Source organism: Mobula hypostoma, chromosome 30 (assembly GCF_963921235.1).
Source record: "Mobula hypostoma chromosome 30, sMobHyp1.1, whole genome shotgun sequence".
Classification (NCBI taxonomy): domain Eukaryota; kingdom Metazoa; phylum Chordata; class Chondrichthyes; order Myliobatiformes; family Myliobatidae; genus Mobula; species Mobula hypostoma.
In genome coordinates, this window is record NC_086126.1 from 3573235 (window position 1) to 3596948 (window position 23714).

Sequence of the window (23714 nt, forward strand, 5' to 3'; positions counted from 1 at the left end):
AATTGACAAGGACCTGAGATTTAGGGAAAGGTTGAATAGGTGAGGACGAGAATGCAGGAGAAGGGGAGATTTAATAGAGGCATGCAAAATGATGAGGGGGATGGATCGGGTAAGTGCAAGCAGGCTTTCCCCCACTGAGGTTGGGTGAGACTACAACCAGAGGTCATGGGTTAAGGTGAAAGGTGACAAGCTGAAGGGGGAACTGCTTCGCTCAGAGTGTGGAAAGAGCTGCCTGCGGAAGTGGTGGATCTGGGTTCGATTTCAACATGTAAGAGAGATTGGGTTCAGTGCATGGGTGGGGAGGGTGTGGAGGGCAGTGGTCTAGGTGCCGGGCACAGTAACAGATTGGCATGGACTGGACGGGCCAAAGGGCGTGTTTCTGTAGTGCTCGCTGACTCTCACGCCTGAGTTTGAAGGGTGGTAAATACTCTGAACTGGGGGGGGAGGCCACAGGGTGCCGATCGAACAGGGTGTTCTGCCCCTACATCCTGTCCCCTCCGCCACTCCCCACGGGAGGCCCCGAAACCAGATCAAAGAGGCAGGAGATTCCTACCGAAGGGGCACAGGCCCTTCGGCCCAAACTCTTCATGCTGACCACCATGCCAACCGTCGTCAGTCCCACTTTTTTGTGCTTGGCCCACATCCCTCTATACCTTTGCCATCCATGTACCCCCCCCCCACCCAAGCGACATTTAAATGCCGTTTTTGTACCCGCTTCATCGAGCCGCTTGTTCCACACGCCACCCTCGGTGGGGAAAACCTGCCCTTTGGCTTCCCTTTAAACCCTTTCCCCCTCGCCCAGGGGGAGAGACTGTCACCGTCCACCATGTCGATACCCCTTGAGATTTTATAGATCTCTGTAAGGTCACCCCTCAGCCTCTGTCGCTCACGTCCCTCTGTCCCCATAACATCTTTGCAAATCTTTTCTCCCCCCCCCCCCCAGTCTTTCCTATCACAGGGTGACCAGAACTCAGCACAGTGCAAGAGAAGGAAAGAGTGGGGGGTAAGGGGTAGAGGGAGAGGAACAGCGCGAGTGAGGGAGGGGAAGAGAGCGCAGGAGATGGAGCGAGGGAATGCTGTGACAGTTCGGTAAACATGTATTTTGGGACGGTGACCTCAATCTCCAAATAACATCCCTGTCCTGCCACTAATGAGGATGTGCTGGGGAGCTGCCCAACCTTGGCTCGGTGACAGGTCCTTCTCTGTGACTCTGCAGACTGGCCCGGTTCAGGACGGGCGCCGTGGCTCAGCAGAACACTGACCGTGGAGGTTGTGTGCCCTTGCCACACGTGGGGACGCTGCAGACTCACAGGCCAGTGGGCCCAACGAACCCGTGTCGCCCGTGATGCCATACCCTCAGTCCGCTCGTTTAGAGTCAGACCCGCAGCAGGTCCGGCCCGCTGGATTCATGCTGTTGAAGATGCCCGTCTAAGCATGGCCCCTACACGACCGAATCTCTGAGCGAGGTAGTGTAATGTCATTACGCCGCCTGCTGTAAGATAGGGGTTCAGTTCCTGCCACTGACTTGTACGTTCTCCCCGTGACTGCATGGATTTCCTCTGGGTGCTGTGGTTTCCTCCCACGTTCCATAGACGTACGGGTGAGGGTTAGCTGTGGCATGTTGTGTCGGTGTTGGAGGGGTGGTGCTGTTTGCGTGCTGCCTCCCACCTCACTCTACACTGATTTGATTTGAGGCACACACCCAATCTATTCTCCTAAGACCTGCTCCTCAGTCCGGGCAGTATCCAATAACTTTAAAAAAAAACGAGGAGAAAAGGAATTACACACAGAAACAGGCTATTTGGCCCAACTGGTCCTTGCATTCCTATCTATACTAGTCCCTTTGGTTTTCAGAGTCCAAAGTAAACTCATACCAGTGTATGGTACATGAGCCTGTCAGAGCAGTGTGTCTGTTTTCTGTCTGTATTGTAGTTTGTGGGACGGTTATTCTGGTAATCTGTCCCGTGGGTCGGGGCGTGGTGGAAGCAAACGAGTGCAGTTACTCATTGACGCTTGGGGTTAACTCCGTAGTGTCCAAGGCATCTTCAGGAAGCGGTGCCTCAGAACACCCAGGACAAGCCCTCCTCCCGTCGTCTACCACCAGGAAGGCGGTTCAGAATCAGGTTTAATATCATCCGCATAGCACGTGAAATTTGTGAACTTTACAGAAGCAGTACAATGGTAAATACAAAGACAAAAGTGAGTTACATTGAGTGTGTATATGTCTATGAAATAGTTAGGTTAAAATGATTAGTGCAAAATGGCAGAAATAAAAAGTAGTGAGGTGGTGTTGGTGGGTTCAGTGTCCATTCAGAAATCGGATGGTGGGGGGGAAGAAGCTGAGTGTGTGTCTCCAGCCTCCTGTACCCCCTTCCTGATGGTAGCAATGAGAAGAGGGCATGTCCTGGGTGATGGGGGTCCTTAATGATGGGACGCTGCCTTCCTGAGGCATCGCTCCTTGAAGGTGTCCTGGAAACTACGGAGACTGGTGCCCATGACGGGGCTCACTAATTTTACAAGTTTCCGCAACTTATTTCGATCTTTTCCAGTCGCCCCTCCTCCCCCCACACTAGACGGTGATGCAGCCAATCAGAATGCTCTCCACTGTATATTTGTAGAAGTTTTTGGGTGTTTTAGTTGACAAACCAAATCTCCTCAAACTCGTCATGAAATATAGCCACTGTTTTGCCTTTATGGCTGCGTCGATGTGTTACATCCAGGTTAGATCCTCAGAGATGTGGACACCCAGGAACTTGAAATCGCTCACTCTCTCCACTTCTGATCCTTCTATGAGCACTGGTGCGTGTTCACTCCTGTGCACCCTCTCGTCACCATCTGAAATTCTGCCAACAATGGTTGTGTCATCAGCAAATTTATAGATGACGTTTGAGCTGTGCCTAGCCACACAGTCATGGGTGCAGAGAGAGTAGAGTAGTGGGCCAAGCACACACCCCTGTGGAGTGTCTGTGTTAATTGTCAGCGAGGTGGAGGTACGAACAGAGAAAACCTACAGCACAATACAGGCCCTTTGGCCCACAAAGCTGTGCCGAACAATCTTATTTCCAATTCACACAGATTGCGGTCTGCCGGTCAGGAAGTCGAGGATCCTGTTGCAGAGGGAGGTACAGAGGCCCACGTTCTGCAGCTTTTTGACCGGGACTGTAGGAATGATGGTGTTAAACGCTGAGCTGTAGTCAATAAACAGTATGCTGAGATAGGTATTTGCGTTGTCCAGGTGATCCAAGGCCCCATGGAGAGCTATTGAGATTGCGTCTGCTGCAGACCTGTTGTGGCGATAGGCAAATTGCAGTGGGTCCAGGTGCTTCCTGAGACAGGTGTTGGCAAGCCTGAAGAGAGAGAGACTCAGCGATTCAGGAACAGCTTCTACCCCTCTGCCGTCCGATTCCTAAACAGACATTGAACCCGTGAACACTACCTCACCTTTATTATTTCTGTTTTTGCACTATTTTAATCTAACCATTTAATATACATATATATACTTACTGTAGTTCATTGAATTATATTTTTATATTTATCGTGTATTGTACTGCTGCCACTAAGTTAACAAATTTGACGACATATGCCAGTGATAATAAATCTGATTCTGAGTTGGTTGTTAGCCAGAGCGGGAGACACGTGGAATGGTATTTTTTAATTGAAATGCTAATTTAGTTGGACTGCTAATTACGCGTATTTATTTATTTATTTGTTCTTTATTGATGTACAGTGAAGAGCTGGCCCTTCCAGCTCTTTGAGCCGCCCCGCACAGCAGTCCAACCCCCTAATTTAACCCCAGACTAATCACGGGACAATATACAATGACCAATTAACTTACCAACCGGTGCGTCATTGGACTGTGGGAGGAAACAGGATTACCCGGAGGAAACCCACGCGGTCACGGGGAGAACGTACAAACTCCTTACAGGCAGCAGTGGGAATTGAACCGCGGTCGCCTGTACTGTAAACCGATGTGCTAACCACTACACTACCATGCTGCCCCTACAGTAATTAGAAGCTTCAGTTATGCTTATTTTAATGCTAAGATTGCTATATTGCTAATTTAGTACATTTTTTATTGCTAAGATCAATCGTCTTTGTTGGAATTGTATAAAGGATTGATCACACCTCCTTCGTTTTGTAAATTTGGTATTTGGAAGCGCGACATACAGTGTTGATTACCCTGGCGTAGTCTCTCAGCGGTTTTGGTTTGTTTTCACGCAACCTGCGTTTCATTTTCTTGTGGGCATTCACAGTAGATACAAGGAATCTCGGTACAATCAGCACACAACACAGTCAGGCAGACAACCCGCATGGAAAAGACAAACTGTGCAAATACAAAAAGAGAAAGAAAATAACTAAGCAATAAATATCGAGAACATGAGATGAGGAGTCCCTGAAAGTGAGTCTGGCTTTTGCCCACGTTTGGCCCAAATACCACTAAATGTTTCCTGTTCATCTACCTGTCCAAGTGCCTTTACTCACTGCCCATTACACCGCTGGCGTTTAGGACAGCAATGAAGGTCCTCCATCTCTGGTGGTGTTCAGGGCTTCCTTCATTGTGTCAATAGCTTCCTCTCGGTTTTCACTACTGTCAGTCACGCAAGTCCCGGGTGCAGACTCAGGAATACCGTCACTCTCAGATTCTTCATCGCTGTTTCCGTAACAGTTTTGTCTGACAAGTCAGGGTTGTTAGCCCTGAACCTGGAGGACTGGTGGACCACTCTTAGTCTGACCTCCACCCTTTGACCCTGTTTGACATGGGTGACCCTACCAAGAGCCAAAGTGCAAAGCCCGGACTCCAGCCAATGTTGCTCTTTGGGTCACTGAGGCACACGAGCCTCCAAACCCTACGACGAGGTGGTGGTCCTCTTGGAGGCAAGTGTCTTTGAAATGTCTTTAATGTACCTGCCTCAACCACGTCCTCTGGCAGCTCGTTCCACGTACAGACCACGTTGTGGGTGGAGAAGCTGCCCCTCGTGGCGGTTAACACGATCGCTGTAAGCTGGGGTTCGAGTCTTGCCCCTGGCTGTAAGGAGTGAGCTTTCTTCGGGTGCTCCGTTTTCCTCCTACATCCTAAAGCTGTACCTTTGGGGTTGATGAGCTGTGGGCCTGTTATGTGTTGGCACTGGAAGTGGGACAACACTTGTGGGCTGCCCCCAGCTCCACCTTTGCTGACTTGATTTGACACAAAGACTTGTATTACTGTATGAGTCCATGTGCATGTGACAAATAAAGCTCATCTTTAATCTTTAAAACCTTAAGACAGAAGCACTGCCCATAGACATCATTTCCATAAACGTTGGTGCAGTGTTTCCAGAAATTGACTGTGGATGTTGCCAGGACATGGGAAAGGTTGAGCAGGTTCAGAACTTTATTCCCTGGAGGGTAGGAGAATGAGGGGAGATTTGAGAGAGCTATTTAAAATTATGAGGGGTATAGATAAGGTAAATGCAAGCTGGCTTTTTCCACTGAGGTTGGGTGAGACTAGACCTCAAAGTCACGGGTTAAGGGTAGAAGGTGACGTATTTGAGGGGGAACGAGCTGGTGGATGAGAGTTCGATTTCAACATCTGACGGAAATTTAAATAGGCACGTGGATGGAGCGGGTATGGAAGGGCTACGGTGCTGGGTCGGTGGCACTAGGACGAATAGCAGTTCATCGCGGACTAGTTGGGCCGAGTGGCCTGCTTCTTGCTGGTTCTGTGACTCTATTTCATATTTCTCTCGTTCCCTTGCAGTTGTTCCGTGAAGTTCGAATAATGAAGATTCTGAATCATCCCAACATAGGTGAGAGCTCGCTTCTTCGACTGAGCCCTGGCGTGAGCATTTTTCCTCGTCCCGTGCGTGTCGGGGGGTGGGAGTGTGGAACGTGTGGGGTTTGCCCTCCCTTTGTGTGCGTGTGCAACCCTCCGCTCCCTGGCTTCTGACCTCTGAGAGTCTGCTCCGTGCTGGGTAAAGTTGCTTTGCTTTTAATTATTTTTATTGAGAGGGACAACCAACATGCCTTTCTTGCTCAATTCAACAGTTTCATTTAATATCTAATATACAACCTGAAACTCTTGTTCTTCACCGACATCCACAAAAACAGAGGTGCCCCACAGAATGAGTGACAGTAAAAATGTTAGCACCCCCTCCCACACAACCAGCAACACAGCAACAACCCTTCCCCTCCCCACTTCAGCCAAAAAAGAGCATCCGCATCCTCCACCCCCCAAGCAAGCAATAGCAAAGCTCCCAGGGGAGGCCATGATCTGCAGTCTAACAAGAGCTAATTGTTCACCCTACAATTTGACACACCACAGGCTGTCTCTCCCCCTAGTAAAGGGACAGAGAGGTGTTCTCCTTCCACAACAAGAGGGTAGACCAACAATGACAAACAACTTGCTGACTACGGTGTAAAAGTTTGCTGCGTCACCTTGTTTTCCAAGTTCTCCAACTCTAGAACCGGCAACAAACTCTTCCCCCACCAATGAGAGAAAGACAGAGCGCCCGGTTCACCAATTACAGAGCCCACGACGGCTGATCCGTAGCTCCCGGTGTTCCGTTTTCTCCCGCGACGCTTCCGTCAGCAGTGCTGGCAGAGACTCGGCTCGACCCCAGGGTCACAAAGCCTCGGGACCCCGAAGGCACACTCATCTTCTAGGCCGTGTCCTTGGGGTATCGGAAAACAGCTGGTCGTGAGCCCCCAGCAGTGCATCCCACCGCCGCAAGGAACTGAAGTTTGAGTGTAGCCCTAGGTCGGGGTCTTCGACAGAACCCCACCCACCCTGAAAAAGGAAAAAGAGAGAGATCAAAGGTAGAAATCAGCTGTTTCCACAGATGAGCTGGAAGGAGTCACTGTGGAGCGCCATCGTAGCTACCCTCATGTGACCAATTAACCTACTCACCTGTATGTCTTTGGACTGTGGGAGGAAACCAGAGCACCCGGAGGAAACCCACTCGGGGCGCCAGAGCTCAGTTCCAACGTCATCTGTAAGGAGTTTGCACGTCCTTCCCGTGAACGTGTGGGTTTCCTCCGGGTGCTCCGGTTTCCTCCCACAATCCAAGATGTACCGGTCGTTGTACATTGTCCTGCGACCCGGCAAGGGTTAAACTGGCGGGTTGCTGGCGTCGCAGCTCGAAGGGCTGGGAGGGCCCTGTTCCGCTCTGTACCTCAAAATAAAATGAAATAAAAGGTCTTCGTTTGTGTGCCATGCAGACAGACTCTTCTAAATATCGGTACATTGAGGTTGTACACGGAGTATTGTGGGCAGTTTCGGGCTCCTTTTCTCAGAATGCATCAAAGGAGGTTTACAAAAATGATTCCAGGGTTGAATGGCTTGTCAGATGAGCAGCGTTTGATGGCTCGGGGTCTGTGTTTACTAGAATTCGGAAGAACGAGGGGTGACCGCATTGAAACCTATCAAATGGTGAAAGGTCTTAGTAGAGTGGATGTGGAGGGGCTGTTTCAGGATAGAGGGGGGCGTCTTTTTAGAACGGAGGTGAGGAGGGATCTCTTTAGCCAGAGAGTGGTGAGTCTGTTAGATTAGTTGATACGGGCGGCTGTGGAGGCCAAGTTGTTGAGTATAATTAAGGCAGAGGTTGATAGATTCTTGATTGAGTCATGAAGGGACACGGGGAGAGGACAAAAGATCGGGGCTGAGAGGGAAAATGGATCAACCATGATGAAATGGCAGAGCTGACTGGATGGGCCAAATGGCCTAATTCTGCTCCTGTCTCTTATGGATTTATGGAGAAGCCATAACTATGCAGGATAAAGTGTGACAGTTACAGAGAAAGTGCAGTGCAGGCAGACAATTAGTTACAAGGGCCACAGTGAAGGCAGTTTGTGTCCACAGAGTCCATCTTATACTAGGGGACCATTCAATAGTTTGATACCAGTGGGGTAGAAGCTGTCCTCAGGCCTGGCGGTACATGCTTTCAGACTTTTGTATCTTCTGCCTGATGGGAGAAGAGAAAGTGTATGCGGAGGGTCGTGTCCCCGATTATCTTGACTGCTTTTCCCAGGCGGTGGGACGTGGAGGGGAGGCTGGTTTGTGTGGTGGGCCAGGCTGTACCCGCCCCTCTCCACAGATGAACCGGCTGGCGCGTGCTTTCAGTGGGGTCAGACCAAGCCTCCCAAATGTCTGAACCCTGCCCCAAAAGAAGTTCCACTCCCTTGGGATCGTAGCGGAGCTGGGGGAGGAAGGGTGGGAGGATCGCCAGTTGTGGATGCATCACCCCATCACGTCCCTGGAACGTAACAGTCAGCAGCCTTGTAGCAGCAAACGCATCAGGCTCAGCACAGAAACTTGCAGCCGTTTCCTATTCCAGAAGAAGCAGGGAGTCTGCAGCGGACTTGGACAGATTAGGAGAATGGGCAAGGAACTGGCAGGTGGTATACAGTGTTCGGAAGTGTATGGTCACGCACTTTGGTAGAAGGAACAAAGGCATCGATTACTTTCTAATCAGGGAGTAAATTCAGAAATCTGAGGGGCAAAGGGACTTGGAGGCCTCGTGCAGGATTTCCTAGAGATTAACTTGCAGGTTGCATCAGTGGTGAGGAAGGCAGGTGCAATGTTAGCATTCATTTTGAGTGGACGAGAATATACGAGCAAGAATGCTGTTTAGATCGCACTTCTGAGTATTGTGAACAGTTTTGGGCCCCGTATCTATGAGAGGACGTGCTGGCATTGGAGAGGGTCCAGACGAGGTTCGTGAGTTCGCGAGATAGATCCGGGGAATTAAACAGTAATACCTGAGGAGCATTTGATGGCTATGGGCCAGTACTCGCTGGAGTTCAGAAGAATGAGGGGGGAATCTGATTGAAACCGATCGAAAATTGAAAGGCCTGGAGCTTTGACTGCCGTGGCCCACACACTCCTGTTTCAGGTCAAGTGGATCAATTCATTGGTATTCATTTCCAGTTCTCTGGCTGCTGACTCCATCATCATTTGTCTTTGTCTTCCTCTTGCTTTCTTCCCTTCAATTTTTCCCATAATTACCGTGCATTCTAACTCCTCTTTCCTAATCACATGTCCAATGAAGTTACGTTGCCTTTTCATGATCTGGTATGTTATTTCTCTTTTTGTGTTTGCTCTGTTCATGACATCTTCGTTAGATATTCGTTTCGTCCATGATATTCTTTGCATCCTCTTCAAAAACCACATCTCTGCTGCTACAATTCGTTTCCTCATGTTACTAGATATTGTCCAACATTCTGAGCCATATAACATAACTGGATAAACGTAACATTTCAGTACTCTGAGGCGGGTTGTCATGCCTAGCTTAGTATTGGTCAGTATACTCTTCGTTCCTGTAAAGGTGTCTTTTGCCATCCCTATTCTTCTTTTGATATCCATGTCGCATCTGCCATCTGATGTCACCCAGCTTCCTAAGTAGCAAAAGTTCTTTACTTGTTTCTGTCTTCCCCGTTTACTCTCTGCCTGCAGATAGGATTCTCTTTCTTTTTGGATATCACCATACATTCTGTCTTTTTGCAATTGTTAGATCCACTTTTGCACTTTCTTCAACAATTATATCAATTAAGTTTTGTAGTTCTTCCTCCGTACTTGCAATTAACACAGTGTCATCTGCATATCTGAAATTATTGATGTTTCACCGTCAACTTTGATTCCCAAGATGTCTCTTATTTTTTGTAATATTGTTTCACTCTACACATTAAATAAATCAGGGGAGAAAACACACCCTTGTCTAACGCCTCTCTTGATTTTCGTAAACTGACTCACTTCTCCATCTATTCTTACAGCGGCAGTTTGTTCCCAGTACAGATTTCTGATTAGGTGGAGGTCTTTCGAATCTAGATCTAGAGTTTTCTGTAATATTTCAAATAACTTATTGTGCTTCACTTTATCAAATGCTTTTGTGTAGTCGATAAAACAAACAAATCCTTTTGCACTTGAATAGCTCATTCTGATAGTATCCTTAACATCAATATGTGTTTCTTGTACCTTTGTCTTTCACAAAACCACATTGTTCTTTACCTATTTCAGCTTGCATCTTACTTTTAGCTTTTGTCATCAAAATTCTTGGAAGTATCTTGGTGATATGACTCATTAAACTTATGGTCCCATGTAATTCACATTTATTGCTCCAGGTTTCTTAGGAAGAGTGATAAATACTGATATTTTCATCTCTTCTGGTATTATTCTAGATAGGTTCTTGATTAGTCAGAGTGTCAAAGGATATGGGGAGAAGGCAGGAGAATGGGTTGAGAGGGATAATAAATCAGTCATGGTGGAATGGTAGACCAGACTCGATGGGCTGACTGGTCCTGTGTCTTGTGGGCTTATGGTCTTTATCTCCAAACACAAGTTGGAAACTTTTCCTGTGACACTTTCTTTTTAAACCCTGATTTTATTCTTCTCTCTTGCAGTTAAATTATTTGAGGTTATTGAAACAGAGAAGACACTGTATCTAGTAATGGAGTATGCCAGTGGGGGTGAGTATCTGGGAGTGATGCGTGCGAGAGACGGGGTGGCGGGGGGGGGGGTTGTGCTAGCTCAGTGCCTGCAGCTCCCAGTCTTGGCCCCGTGCTGCTTGGAGACTCCGATGCGGAAGGACGCCTGCCCGTAGGTGTAAGGGTCTCCCCTTCCTGTTGTGTGTCCCAACAAGGGGTCACAACCTGACTGTTTATTCTCCTCCATAGATGCTGCCCGGCCTGCTGAGCCCCCCCGCGTTTTGTGTGTGTTACTCCAGCACCCACCTCATCCCCTTGGATCAGGTGCTCAGTGTGCCCGCAATAACGTGGGCGGCAGACACGTGTAATCTGCAGAGCGGACAACGCGGCCCACATGGAGGTGCCGTTTCATTTACTGGAGATCCAGCACGGTACAAGGCCCTTCTGGACCAACGAGGCCGTGCCGCCCAGTTACACTCGTGTGTCCAGTTAACCTCCTAACCAGGAGGAAACCCACACTCAGAGCCTCCTTACAGAGGGCGGCAGGGTTGAACTGCGATCGCTGACCGTACAGCGTTGCACTTCGAAGCTCTGGCACCCAGGTGACCTCCCATCCAGGCCTGAACCTGCTCAGCTTCCAGGCTGATGCAGGACTCCCCCACCCCCACGTGTCTCGCAAGATCTTGTGTTTCGTTTCCTGGCTAACTCTCCACGTTGCCCTGCAGGGGAAGTCTTTGATTACTTAGTTGCGCATGGAAGAATGAAAGAGAAGGAAGCCAGAGCCAAATTTCGACAGGTAAGTCGAGCCCAGGTGCACCCAGGTTATCAGGGGGTGGTGGGAATGCAAAGGAATTGGAGTCAAAATCAGGTTTAATATCACCGGCACACGTGGTGAAATTTGTTGTCTTTGTGGCAGCAGTACAATGAGGTACATAATAGAAAAAATGTGAATTACAGTAAGTTTAGATGTATTAACTAGTTAAATAAGTAATGCAGAAATAGGAATAAAAAAGCAGTGAGATAGTGTTCCTGGGTTCAATCTCCATTCAGAAATCGGACGGCGGAGGGGAAGAAGCTGTTCCTGAATCGTTGAGTGTGTGTCTTCAGGCTCCTGTACCTCCTCCCTGATGGTAGCAATAAGCAGGGGGCATGTCCTGGGAGATGGGGGTCCTTAGAGACATTTGGACATCTTCAAGGAGAGGCGAACACCCACAATGGAGCTGACTAATTTGACAACTCTCTGCAGCTTACTTCCATCCTGTGCAGCAGCCCCCCACCCCCCATACCAGATGGTGATGCAGCCAGTTAGAACGCTCTCCAGGGTACATCTTTTGAAATTTGCGGGTGTTTTAGATGACAAACCAAATCTCCTCAAACTGTGTTTTTAATGCTGTGTCCCTTCCGACCACTGAGCACATCCACAAGGAACGCTGCTACAGGAGAGCAGAATCCATCATCGAGGACCTCTGCCAACCAGGCCGTGCTGTCTTCTCACTGCTGCCATCAGGAAGGAGGTACAGGAGCCTCAGGACCCACATCATCAGGTTCAGGAACGGTTATTACCCCTCAACCATCAGGAAGGAGGTACAGGAGCCTCAGGACCAACACCACCAGGTTCAGGAACGGTTATTACCCCTCAACCATCAGGAAGGAGGTACAGGAGCCTCAGGACCCACACCACCAGGTTCAGGAACAGTTATTACCCCTCAACCATCAGGAAGGAGGTACAGGAGTCTCAGGACTCGCACCACCAGGTTCAGGAACAGTTATTACCCCTCAACCATCAGGAAGGAGGTACAGGAGCCTCAGGACTCGCACCACCATGTTCAGGAACAGTTATTACCCCTCAACCATCGGGAAGGAGGTACAGGAGCCTCAGGACCCACACCACCAGGTTCAGGAACAGTTATTACCCCTCAACCATCGGGAAGGAGGTACAGGAGCCTCAGGACCCACACCACCAGGTTCAGGAATAGTTATTACCCCTCAACCATCAGGAAGGTGGTACAGGGGCCTCAGGACCCACACCTCCAGGTTCAGGAACAGTTATTACCCCTCAACCATCAGGCTCCTGAAGCAGAGTGGATAACTTCACTCACCTCAACACTGAACTGATCCCACAACCTACTGACTCACTGTCATGGATTCTACAACACGTGTTCTCAGTTTATTTATATGTACATATTTTTTATTTATAAAATTTTGCACATTGGTTGTTTGTCGGTCTTTATTTGTAAGACCAGAGGAAAATAGTCTGTCCCTTTATTCCTTCCACCAAAGTCCATGACCCTACATTTCCTGACACTGTATTCCACCTGCCACTTCTTTACCCATTCTCCCAATCTGTCCAAGTCCTTCTGCAGGCTCCCTGCTTCCTCAACACGACCTGTCCCTCCACCTGCATTTGTGTCGTCTGCAAACTCGGTTCATCCCAGTCAGCCAAGATTTTCTCCGTGCTAGTATCTTTCCTGTGATACCCTGGACTCTCTATTTGACAGATGGATGCCAGCCTCCCCTGGTTCAGCTCTTTTCCTATCCTCATCACTTCCATGGCCCTCCCTCCACCTGCAGCACGTTGCATCCGTTCAGAAGTTCGAAGAAAAATAAAGAAATGCGAACAAACAATGTGCACAAGAAGACAAACTCTGCAAGTTCAAATAATACTGAGAACATGAGTTTGTAGAGTATTTGAAAGTGAGTCTGTCAATCATAGAATCAGTTTAGAGTTGAGGTGAGTGATGGTTTAAGTGCCTTTATGGCTGAAGGGTGATAACTGTTCCTGAACTTGGCAGTGTGGGACCCAAGGCCCGATGGTAGCAACGAGAAGAGGACATGGCTTGGATGGTGGGTATCTTTGATCATTGATGCTGGTTTCTTGTGACAGTCCTCCTTGTAAATGTGTTCAGTGGTGTTGAGGGCTTTTCCTATGATGGACTGGGCTGTATTCACCACTTTCTGTACACCTCTCTGTTCTTGGGTATTGGTGTTTTACTACCAGGCTGTGATGCAGCCGGTCAGGGTACTCTCCACTGTACAACTATAAAAGTTCAGTCCTTTCTTCTGTCTACCTGTTCCATCCTTCTGCCCTCTTCCCCTCCACCACCTAACTGTCTTCTCTCTAATCCCTGTCATACCAGTATTTTCCATTCAGTTTTCCCATGTAAGCAGTCACAGTGCAGTTACAGCCCCTGACCACAAGGGGTCTCTATGATGTCACTTTCTCCTCATTGTATCTGAATTTGAATTTATTTAAATCTTACGTCCGTCCCACAACGTGATGGAGTAAAAATCTTTGCGTTATGACTCCGACGCAATGTACAGATATGTGAATTTATAAGTCTAATGGCTTGTAGAAAGAAGCTGACCCATAGCCTGTTGGTTCTGGCTTTAATGCTGTGGTAGCGTTTGCCAGACGGAAGCAGCTGAAACAGTTCACGGTTGGGGTGACTGGTGTCCCTAGTGATCTTCCAGGCCTTCTTTATGCACCTGCTACTGTAAATGTCCTCAATGGAGTGAGGTTCACATCCACAGATGTGCTGGGCTGTCTGTACCACTCTCTGTAGTGCCCAGCAATCAAGGTTGGTGCAGTTCCCGTACCAGATGGTGATGTAGCCAGTCAGCATGCTCTCGATGGTGCCCCTGTGGAACCTCTTGAGGATTGGGAGGCTCATGCTGAACTTCTTCAGTCACCTGAGGTGGAAGAGATGCTATTGTGTTTTTTTCTGCCACACAGCCGGTGTGTACAGTCCAGGGGAGATTTTCGGTGATGTGTATACCGAGGAACTTGAAACAACCCACCCTCTCAACTTCAGTCCCATTGGTGTTGATTGGGGTGAGCCTGTCACCGTTTCTCCTGTAATCCACAATCAGCTCTTTTCTTTTTTGGACATTGAGGAAGAGGTTATCTTGGCACCACTGTGTCAGGGTGTGAACCTCGCCTCTGTAGGCTGTCTCATTACCGCTAGAAATAAGCCCGATCTATGTCATATTGGCGCGTGGTTAAGGCGTCGGTCTAGTGATCTGAAAGTCGCTAGTTCGAGCCGCAGCTGAGGCAGTGTGTTTGTGTCCTTGAGCAAGGCCCTTAACCCCACATTGCTCTGCAACGACACTGGTGCCAAGCTGTATCGGCCCTAGTGCCCTTCCCTTGGACAACATCGATGGCGTGGAGAGGGGAGACTTGCAGCATGGGCAACTGCCGGTCTTCCATACAACCTTGCCCTGGAAATCTTCCAAGGCGCAAATCCATGGTCTCACGAGACTAACGGATGCCTATTATGTCATGTCACCTGCGAATTTGATCAGCAGATTGGAGCTGTGTGTGGCAGCACAGTCGTGGGTGTAAAGGGAGTGGGGAGGGGACTCAGGACACAACCCTGAGGGGCATCTGTGTTGAGGATCAGAGGTGAGGGAGCCCATCCTTACCACCTGTTGGCAATCCGATAGGAAGCTTAGGATCCAGCTGCACAAGAGCTGAGCTTCCTGTCCAGTCTGGAGGGAATCATGGTGTTGAATGCTGAACGGTAGTCCAGGAACAGCATTCCAGCATACGCATCCCTTTTCTCCAGGTGAGTGAGGATGGTGTGTAGTGCTGTGGCTGTGGCGACATTGGCAGACTGGTTGTGTCGGTAGGCGAATTGTAAGGGGTCCAGTGTGGGTGGTAGCTTGCTCCAGATGTAGTCCTTCACCATCTCAAGCATTTGTCCTCTTAAAGCATTTGCTTTATAATTGAGTTAAATTTCAAAGCTAGTGCCCAACTTATTGCCAGCTGCACAGGTATGTAACTAGTGTGCCCAAGACTTCCGTACATTATGTCTTCCCAGTTACCATACTAGTGAGCTAATAAATACTCTTATTTCCGTTTCCCAACCAGCTTCCTATTTTAACCAATATAGAGCAGGTAGTCAGGGTGCCTTTTGTACAGTACCACAGTAATTTTATGTACTGCACAGTACTGTTGCCACAAAAAAACCAAACTTCCTGACAAATGTGAGTGATAAACCAGATTCAGAAATGGGTCTGTACTGTGGACTGAGAGTGAGATGGGGGTCATGGGTGGGAAAAGGGGAAGGGAGAGCGGAGGGAGCGGGAAGCATCAGAGGATTTTGTAATGATCAATAAACTAATCGTTTGGGGATCAAATGCGCTTGCCCGGTGTCTCAGGGCTGGGTGTGTCTGCACCCATGCCACCCCCTGCCCCTGGCACTCCTCTGCCACCTGTCCCACATCCCTCCCGCAACGCCCCACCCTCGCCATTCCCAACATCCTCTGCTCCCGCCAGATTTACAAACTCGCTCTCCACTCCACGCTGCCAAGTACAGTACCGTGTGAAAGTCTTCAGCACCCTGGCGATATGTCTGTGCCTAAGACTTTTTCACAGGACTGCACGAGCTGACGTACAGCGCACATACGACGTGTAGTTCAGTGCACCGCGCTGTCACTGTCATAAATGATGTGGTAGCAGGGTACTCAGGAGCTGTTACCCAGCCTAACAGTCCTTGTTCTGATACTGCGGTGCCTTCTGCCTGACTGTGGGAGATCAGAGATTGCAGGAAGGATCCTTGGCAACTCTGAGGGCTCTGCCTCGGGTGTGTGTCCCGGATGGTGGGGAGGGGCTCCCGAGCATTCCTCACAGTCTGTTCCAGGGACACACGGGCTCCGATACACAGCGTGCACAAGGAAAATACAATTTCTGACCAAAGCAATCTCCGTGTTGCTGTACTGAGGTGCCGGTCCGGGTCAGGATCCGAACGGTCGAAGCGGAGTCGCTGTTCCTGAACCCGGTGGTGTGGGTCTTCGGGTTCCTGTGCCCCCTGCCCGATGGGAGCTGCGAGAAGACGGCACGGCCCGGGTGGTGGGGGAGCTTTGATGATGGATATTGCCTTCCTGAGGCAGCCCCTCCTGGAGATTTTACCGGTGGTGGGGTGGGATGTGCCTATGATGTACTGGACTGAGTCCAGCACTCTCTGCATTTCAGTTGTACCAGATTGTGAGCAGCTAGTTCTGCCTGTGCCCTAGAAGCCATTTGCCCATGGCATCAGCCACTTGAGTCAGGAGATCACAGTACTTGCCTGTGGGTTACTGAGACCTTTGAAATCCCTGCTTTCCAGGCGGAATACGTGCTCCTCCAGCCTGAGTCTGGCCTCATGGACACGGGAATGGGAGGTTGATTTAAAATGAGTCGCCACTGGTAAATTAGGACCCTGGTCAGACCCCACTTGGAGTACTGTGCTCAGTTCTGGTCGCCTCACTACAGGAAGGATGTGGAAACCATAGAAAGGGTGCGGAGGGGATTTACAAGGATGTTGTCTGGATTGGGGAGCATGCTTTATGAGAATAGGTTGAGTGAACTCGGTCTTTTCTCCTTGGAGCGACAGAGGATGAGAAGTGACCTGATAGAGGTGTACAAGATGATGAGAGGCATTGATCGTGTGGATAGTCAGAGGCTTTTTCCCAGTGCTGTAATGGTTGCCACAAGAGGACGCAGGTTTAAGGTGCTGGGGGAGTAGGAAAAAGCCTACTCAGGGAAAGCTTTTTACGCAGAGAGTGGTGAGTGCGTGGAATGGGCTGCTGGCCACGGCGGTGGAGACGGATACGATAGGGTCTTTTAAGAGACTCCTGGACAGGTACATGGAGCTTAGAAAAATAGAGGGCTATAGGTAAGCCTAGTAATTTCTAAGGTCGGGACATGTTCGGCACAACACTGTGGGCCAAGGGGCCTGTATTGTGCTGTAGGTTTTCTATGTTTCTGTGTTAAATTCTGCCTTTTGTGGTGGATAGATTACAGGAGGATTGAAGCCTCCAGTAACTCATGCAAACTTCTATAGATGCACAATGAGAGTATTCTGACTGGCTGCATCACGGCCTGGCGTGGGAACAGGAAAGTCCACAGAAAGTGATGGACACAGCCCAGTCCATCACAGGCAGCTCTGCCAACACTGCTGAGCACATCTACGCAGAACGCTGTCACAAGGAAGCAACCTCCATCGTCGAGGGCCCTCACCAACCAGACCATGCTCTCTTTTCACGACTACCGTCAGTCAGGAGGTACAGGAGCTTTTGGTCCCACACCACCACGTTCAGGAACGGCTAGTACCCCTCAACCATCAGGCCCCTGAACCGGTGTGGGTAACTTCACTCACCACAACTCTGAACTGATCCCCCAACCTGCAGGCTCGCTCTCAACCACTCTGCACCTCATGTCCTCAGTACTATCGATTCCCGCTGTTGGCTCAATTTGTCGTCTTTGGCACATTGGTTGTTTGTCGGTCTTCGTGTGGTTTATCATTGATTTTGTGTTTGTTTATTTTTCTGCAAATGGGATGAAGAAGCTGGGAGGGGAGAGGTAGAAGAGGCAAGGGGCAAGGAAATGATTCTTAGGGACATAAATGTGCTTGGTTAATAGATTGTCTTTGTCCCTGAGAAAGGCGCACCTTAAGAAGTAAGACCATAAGACATAGGAGCAGAATTAGGCTATTGGGCCCATCGAGTTCTCACTGCCTTGTTTGATTGCAAGTTTCACGTCTGCTGGGTTGGCTGGGGGGGGTTCTGGACCACATACATGTGTACTCTGCATGGTATTTTACCGATGGGTTTGTCAACTTGTATGTACGAGGACTGAGCCTCAAGCCGCGGTGTTGCGGGGATGGGCATCCGGACTCTTTAATTCCGTGAGTGTCTTCTTCTGTGTGACTGTCGGTGCCTTGACCCCCAGAGTAACGCTGTCTCGTTTCGCCGTATTCATGGGTATTCTTCTATAGTTAAACGGCAGTTAAACTTGCATTGATTGGTTTCGGAGGGCTGTGAAGCACACAAGTTACCGCGTTTCTCGTAATGCGCCAAGGGATTTGCCGTAAGGTTTCCTGTGACCCTGTTCATTGAGCAACTGGTATCTGAACCAACCCGAGAGGTGTGTGTGTGGGGATGAAGAAGGTGCTGGTTGTTAATTAGATTATGAGGACACTCAGTCCTCGTTTATTGTCATTTAGTAATGCATGCATTAAGAAATGACACAATATTCCTCCGGTGTGATATCACAGAAACACAGAAAATCTGATGATTCCCTGTTTTTGTTTTCTAGATAGTATCTGCTGTGCAATACTGTCACCAGAAGTGCATTGTTCATCGGGATCTGAAGGTGAGCAACCTAGTTTCCGCCTGTTACCCTCGACAGGGCGTCCACTCTCAGACGAACAAGCTTGGTCACTGCCGATGTGTTGAGTTGTGTTTCTTGTGTCACACCTTAACTTCACAGTGATGGTGGGGGTGTGGGAGCAACAAAGCCTGCATCAGGGAGGCTCCCCTTCTCTACCCATCCCCAGCGTTTGCAGGCGCTCGTCCCTCCAGCTGTACCAGAACGGTGGTGGAGATGAAACCAGTTTGCGATTTCGACCGCGCGACTCTGCAGATGCTGGGAATCCTGAGCTACACACACAAAATACTCAGTAGGCCAGGCAGCATCCATGGAAAAGAGTAAACAGCCTGAGAACCTTTGTCAAGATTAGAGAGGAAGGGGGAAGAAGCCAGGGAAAGAAGGTGAGGAGAGGGGAAGCTGGTGAGACCAGGTGAGGGGGAAGGTGGGTGGGTGGGGGAGAGGGGGGATGAAGTGAGACACTGGGAGGTGATAGGTGAGACCAGGTGAGGGGGAAGGTGGGTGGGTGGGGGAGAGGGGGGATGAAGTGAGACACTGGGCGGTGATAGGTGAGACCAGGTGAGGGGGAAGGTGGGTGGGTGGGGGAGAGAGGGGTTGAAGTGAGACACTGGGAGGTGATAGGTGAGACCAGGTGAGGGGGAAGGTGGGTGGGGGAGAGGGGGGATGAAGTGAGACACTGGGAGGTGATGGGTGAGACTAGGTGAGGGGGAAGGTGGGTGGGTGGGGGAGAGGGGGGATGAAGTGAGACACTGGGAGGTGATGGGTGAGACCAGGTGAGGGGGAAGGTGGGTGGGGGAGAGGGGGGATGAAGTGAGACACTGGGAGGTGATGGGTGAGACCAGGTGAGGGGGAAGGTGGGTGGGTGGGGGAGAGGGGGGATGAAGTGAGACACTGGGGGGTGATAGGTGAGACCAGGTGAGGGGGAAGGTGGGTGGGTGGGGGAGAGGGGGGATGAAGTGAGACACTGGGAGGTGATGGGTGAGACCAAGTGAGGGGGAAGGTGGGTGGGTGGGGGAGAGGGGGATGAAGTGAGACACTGGGAGGTGATAGGTGAGACCAGGTGAGGGGGAAGGTGGGTGGAGGAGAGGGGGGATGAAGTGAGACACTGGGAGGTGATAGGTGAGACCAGGTGAGGGGGAAGGTGGGTGGGTGGGGGAGAGGGGGGATGAAGTGAGACACTGGGAGGTGATAGGTGAGACCAGGTGAGGGGGAAGGTGGGTGGAGGAGAGGGGGGATGAAGTGAGACACTGGGAGGTGATAGGTGAGACCAGGTGAGGGGGAAGGTGGGTGGGTGGGGGAGAGGGGGGATGAAGTGAGACACTGGGAGGTGATTGGTTCTGATGAAGAGTCCTGTGGAGGCAAAGAAATCTGGTATATTTAAAGAGGAGATTGATAGGTTCTTAATTAGGGCATCAAAGGTTACAGGGAGAAGGTAGGAGAATGGGGTTGAGAAGGATGTTAAGTCAGCCAGGATGGAATGGGGGCATACTCAATGGCCTGATTCCGACCCTCTGTATTATCATTTTTTTAAGGTTCCTTGAAAAGTTTGGGGGTTAAGAGGGTCATGAAATGAGCAGCTAAATTTTATGAATCATGTGGAGGTATAAGGTTAAAAGAATCTTTAGAAAGGAGAGGGCATACAAGAGTCTCTTGAAATGAAAGCGGGTGTAAGTGCCCTTAGAAATGAGAGGGAGTATGTTTCTGAAACGAGGGGCAATGGGAGGGAGATGTAAACGGGTCCTTTGAAACGAGAGGGGGTAATGGCCTGTTGGAATGCAAGGGACCAGGCTGTTGTGGAGAACTGTCCAACGCTGACTTCCAAACATGCACTTCCATGCACGGTGGCTGCTGGTGGACGTGCTGATTCCTTCCTGATTTTGGTGTACCTCCTCCCCTCCCAGGCCGAGAATCTGCTCCTAGACGGGGACATGCACATAAAAATAGCGGACTTTGGCTTCAGTAACGAGTTCACGCTGGGGAATAAACTGGACACGTTCTGCGGCAGTCCCCCCTACGCTGCTCCGGAACTCTTCCAGGGCAAGAAGTACGACGGGCCAGAGGTGGACGTTTGGAGTCTTGGCGTGATCCTCTACACCCTCGTCAGCGGCTCGCTGCCTTTCGACGGCCAGAACTTGAAGGTACCTGGCCAAGCTGAGCTGGGCGTCTCCCAGTTTCTGTTTGTCTGGAGTGAGACTGAGTTCAGCTCACAGCACGAGTGCTTTCTGATTTCCCTTTCTAACTGCTGCTTCTCTGTCATTCTCAGCCCATCGCAGCCTCTGAGAGACACGTGTGGCCCTTCAGCCCATTGCAACCATTCTGACCCTTTTGCAAGATTCCTACCAGGTTCTCCCCCACTGGCCACACATGCCAAGGGGCAATTTCTAGCAGCTGATTAACCCATGACCCATGCATAGTTGGGTTGTGGGAGGGAACTGGAGAACCCAGGAGAAACCCACACGGTCACTGGGAGCATGTGGAAACTGCAGACATACACAGAAACAGAGACATCGACACGGACAGAGTCACAGACAGAGACAGAAACATCGACACATAGACAGAAACAGAGACACAGACAGAAATGTTGACACACACAGAGACAGAGACATCGACATGGACACAGACACAGATAGAGATAGAGACATCGACACATACTCAGACAGAAACATGGACGCACACAGAGACAGAAACACAGACAGAGACACAGAGACAGAAACACAGACACAGACAGACAGAAACACAGACACAGACAGACAGAAACACAGACAGAGAGAGACACACACGGACAAACATTGACACATACAGAGATAAACATCAACGTACATAGATGCGCAGATATGCAGACAGTGGGTCTCACACACACACACGGACACATGCACCCGCACACTGTGACAGAGGTCAGGATGGAATCTGAGTCTCTGTCTGTGATCACGCAGCATTCTCGGACCCTCGGCGTGTCCGTATCCGGTAGTGTGGGTGGGATTGTTAGTCTTCCTCTACGTAGCAGTTCCGGACGCGGGTTTGATTACAAAACTTAACCGATGTTTGGATACTTGTACAGAGTGCTGAGGTCCAGGTGCAGGTTGACAGGACTAGGAAGAATGACAGTTCGGCACAGACTAGATGGGCCAAAGGGCCTGCTTCTGTACTGTAGTGATCAGCCTCGATGTCCGTGTTGGCACAGACCATACTGCCTCTCAGAACCAAGTCGCTTGTCACCAGGGTGTCCGAAGCTGGAGGCTTGATTAGATCTGAAGAGGGAATTAACATACGAGCACTGAAAAAAGACGCATTTATATTTGCTGTCGATGTGTCTGCAGGAACTCCGGGAGAGAGTGCTGAGAGGCAAATATCGAATCCCCTTCTACATGTCCACAGACTGTGAAAATTTACTCAAGAAATTCCTGGTACTAAACCCCGCCAAGCGAGGCAACTTAGAGGTGAGCCTGAGAGGCGTCAGTGCTGAGCACCTGTACGCACACCGTGCGGAATCGCCCGGTTTGGGCCCGGCACGAGCGAGATCTGTCAGAAACAGGGTGCTTTCGGTGCACCAGTCTCCTACACACCGAAAACCCCTGGGACAGGTGGGAGAGAGGCCAGGCCCGTGCCCTACTGTCTTTTGGGGAGGGGGGGAGCTAAAGGAACACCAGAGGGATGGCATGGAGGGTGTGGTGGAATGTGGTAAGTGGGGTAGGGAGGTGTGCCGAGCAGAGGGAGAGGCGGTGAGGAGAGAGTGTCACGCTGAGGGAGGGGCGGTGAGGAGGGAGTGTCACGCTGAGGGAGGGGCGGTGAGGAGGGAATGTCTCACTGAGGGAGGGGTGGTGAGGAGGGAGTGTCTCTGAGGGAGGGACGGTGAGGAGGGAGTGTCACTGTGGGGGGGCGGTGAGGAGGGAGCGTCTCGCTGAGGGAGGGGCGGTGAGGAGGAAGTGTCACACTGAGGAAGAGGCGGTGAGGAGGGAGTGTCACTCTGGGAGAGGTGATGAGGGAGTGTCACTGTGGGGGGGCAGTGAGGAGGGAGTGTCACACTGAGGGAGGGGCGGTGAGGAGGGAGGGAGGGAGTGTCTCGCTGAGGGAGGGGCAGTGAGGAGGGAATGTCACACTGAGGGAGGGAGGTCGGTGAGGGAGTGTCACGCCAAGGGAGGGGGTATGGAGGGAGTGTCACACTGAGGGAGGGGCAGTGAGGAGGGAGTGTCAGGCGGAGGGACGGGCGGTGAGGGGGGAGTGTCACGCTGAGGGAGAGGCGGTGAGGAGGGAGTGTCACACTGAGGGAGAGGCGGTGAGGAGGGAGTGTCACACTGAGGGAGGGTTGGTGAGGAGGGAGTGTCACACTGAGGGAGGGTCGGTGAGGAAGGAGTGTCACACTGAGGGAGAGGTGGTGAGGAGTGTCACGCTGAGGGAGGGGCGGTGAGGAGGGAGTGTCACACTGAGGGAGAGGCGGTGAGGAGGGAGTGTCACGCTGAGGGTGGGGCGGTGAGGAGGGAGTGTCAGGCTGAGGGAGGGCGGTGAGGGGGGAGTGTCACGCTGAGGGAGAGGTGGTGAGGAGGGAGTGTCACACAGGGAGAGGCGGTGAGGAGGGAGTGTCACGCTGAGGGAGGGGCGGTGAGGAGGGAGTGTCACACTGATGGAGGGGCGGTGAGGAGGGAGTGTCTCACTGAGGGAGGGGCGGTGAGGAGAGAGTGTCTCACTGAGGGAGGGACGGTGAGGAGGGAGTGTAACTGTGGGGGGCGGTGAGGAGGGAGCGTCTCGCTGAGGGAGGGGTGGTGAGGAGGGAGTGTCACACTGAGGAAGAGGCGGTGAGGAGGGAGTGTCACTCTGGGAGAGGTGATGAGGGAGTGTCACGGTGGGGGGGCAGTGAGGAGGGAGTGTCAGGCTGAGGGAGGGACGGTGAGGGGGGAGTGTCACACTGAGGGAGAGGTGGTGAGGAGGGAGTGTCACGCCGAGGGAGGGGGTATGGAGGGAGTGTCACACTGAGGGAGGGGCAGTGAGGAGGGAGTGTCAGGCTGAGGGAGGGACGGTGAGGGGGGAGTGTCACACTGAGGGAGAGGCGGTGAGGAGGGAGTGTCACACTGAGGGAGGGTTGGTGAGGAGGGAGTGTCACACTGAAGGAGGGTCGGTTAGGAGGGAGTGTCACGCTGAGGGAGAGGCGATGATGAGGGTGTGTCACACTGAG

The 23714-nt window shown here is 50.9% G+C and overlaps 1 protein-coding gene across 7 annotated transcripts in view; it reads left to right on the plus strand.

Moving 5' to 3' along the window:
- Positions 1 to 23714, plus strand: part of mark2b (MAP/microtubule affinity-regulating kinase 2b) — a 167930-nt gene that overhangs the window by 113080 nt on the left and 31136 nt on the right. For all 7 annotated transcript variants that reach the window (XM_063036473.1, XM_063036470.1, XM_063036474.1 and 4 more), the window contains 6 exons: positions 5738 to 5786; positions 10375 to 10440; positions 11124 to 11194; positions 18476 to 18532; positions 20449 to 20685; positions 21865 to 21984. In XM_063036473.1, the coding sequence (XP_062892543.1) occupies positions 5738 to 5786; positions 10375 to 10440; positions 11124 to 11194; positions 18476 to 18532; positions 20449 to 20685; positions 21865 to 21984 (600 nt within the window). The remainder of the gene's footprint in view (positions 1 to 5737; positions 5787 to 10374; positions 10441 to 11123; positions 11195 to 18475; positions 18533 to 20448; positions 20686 to 21864; positions 21985 to 23714) is intronic.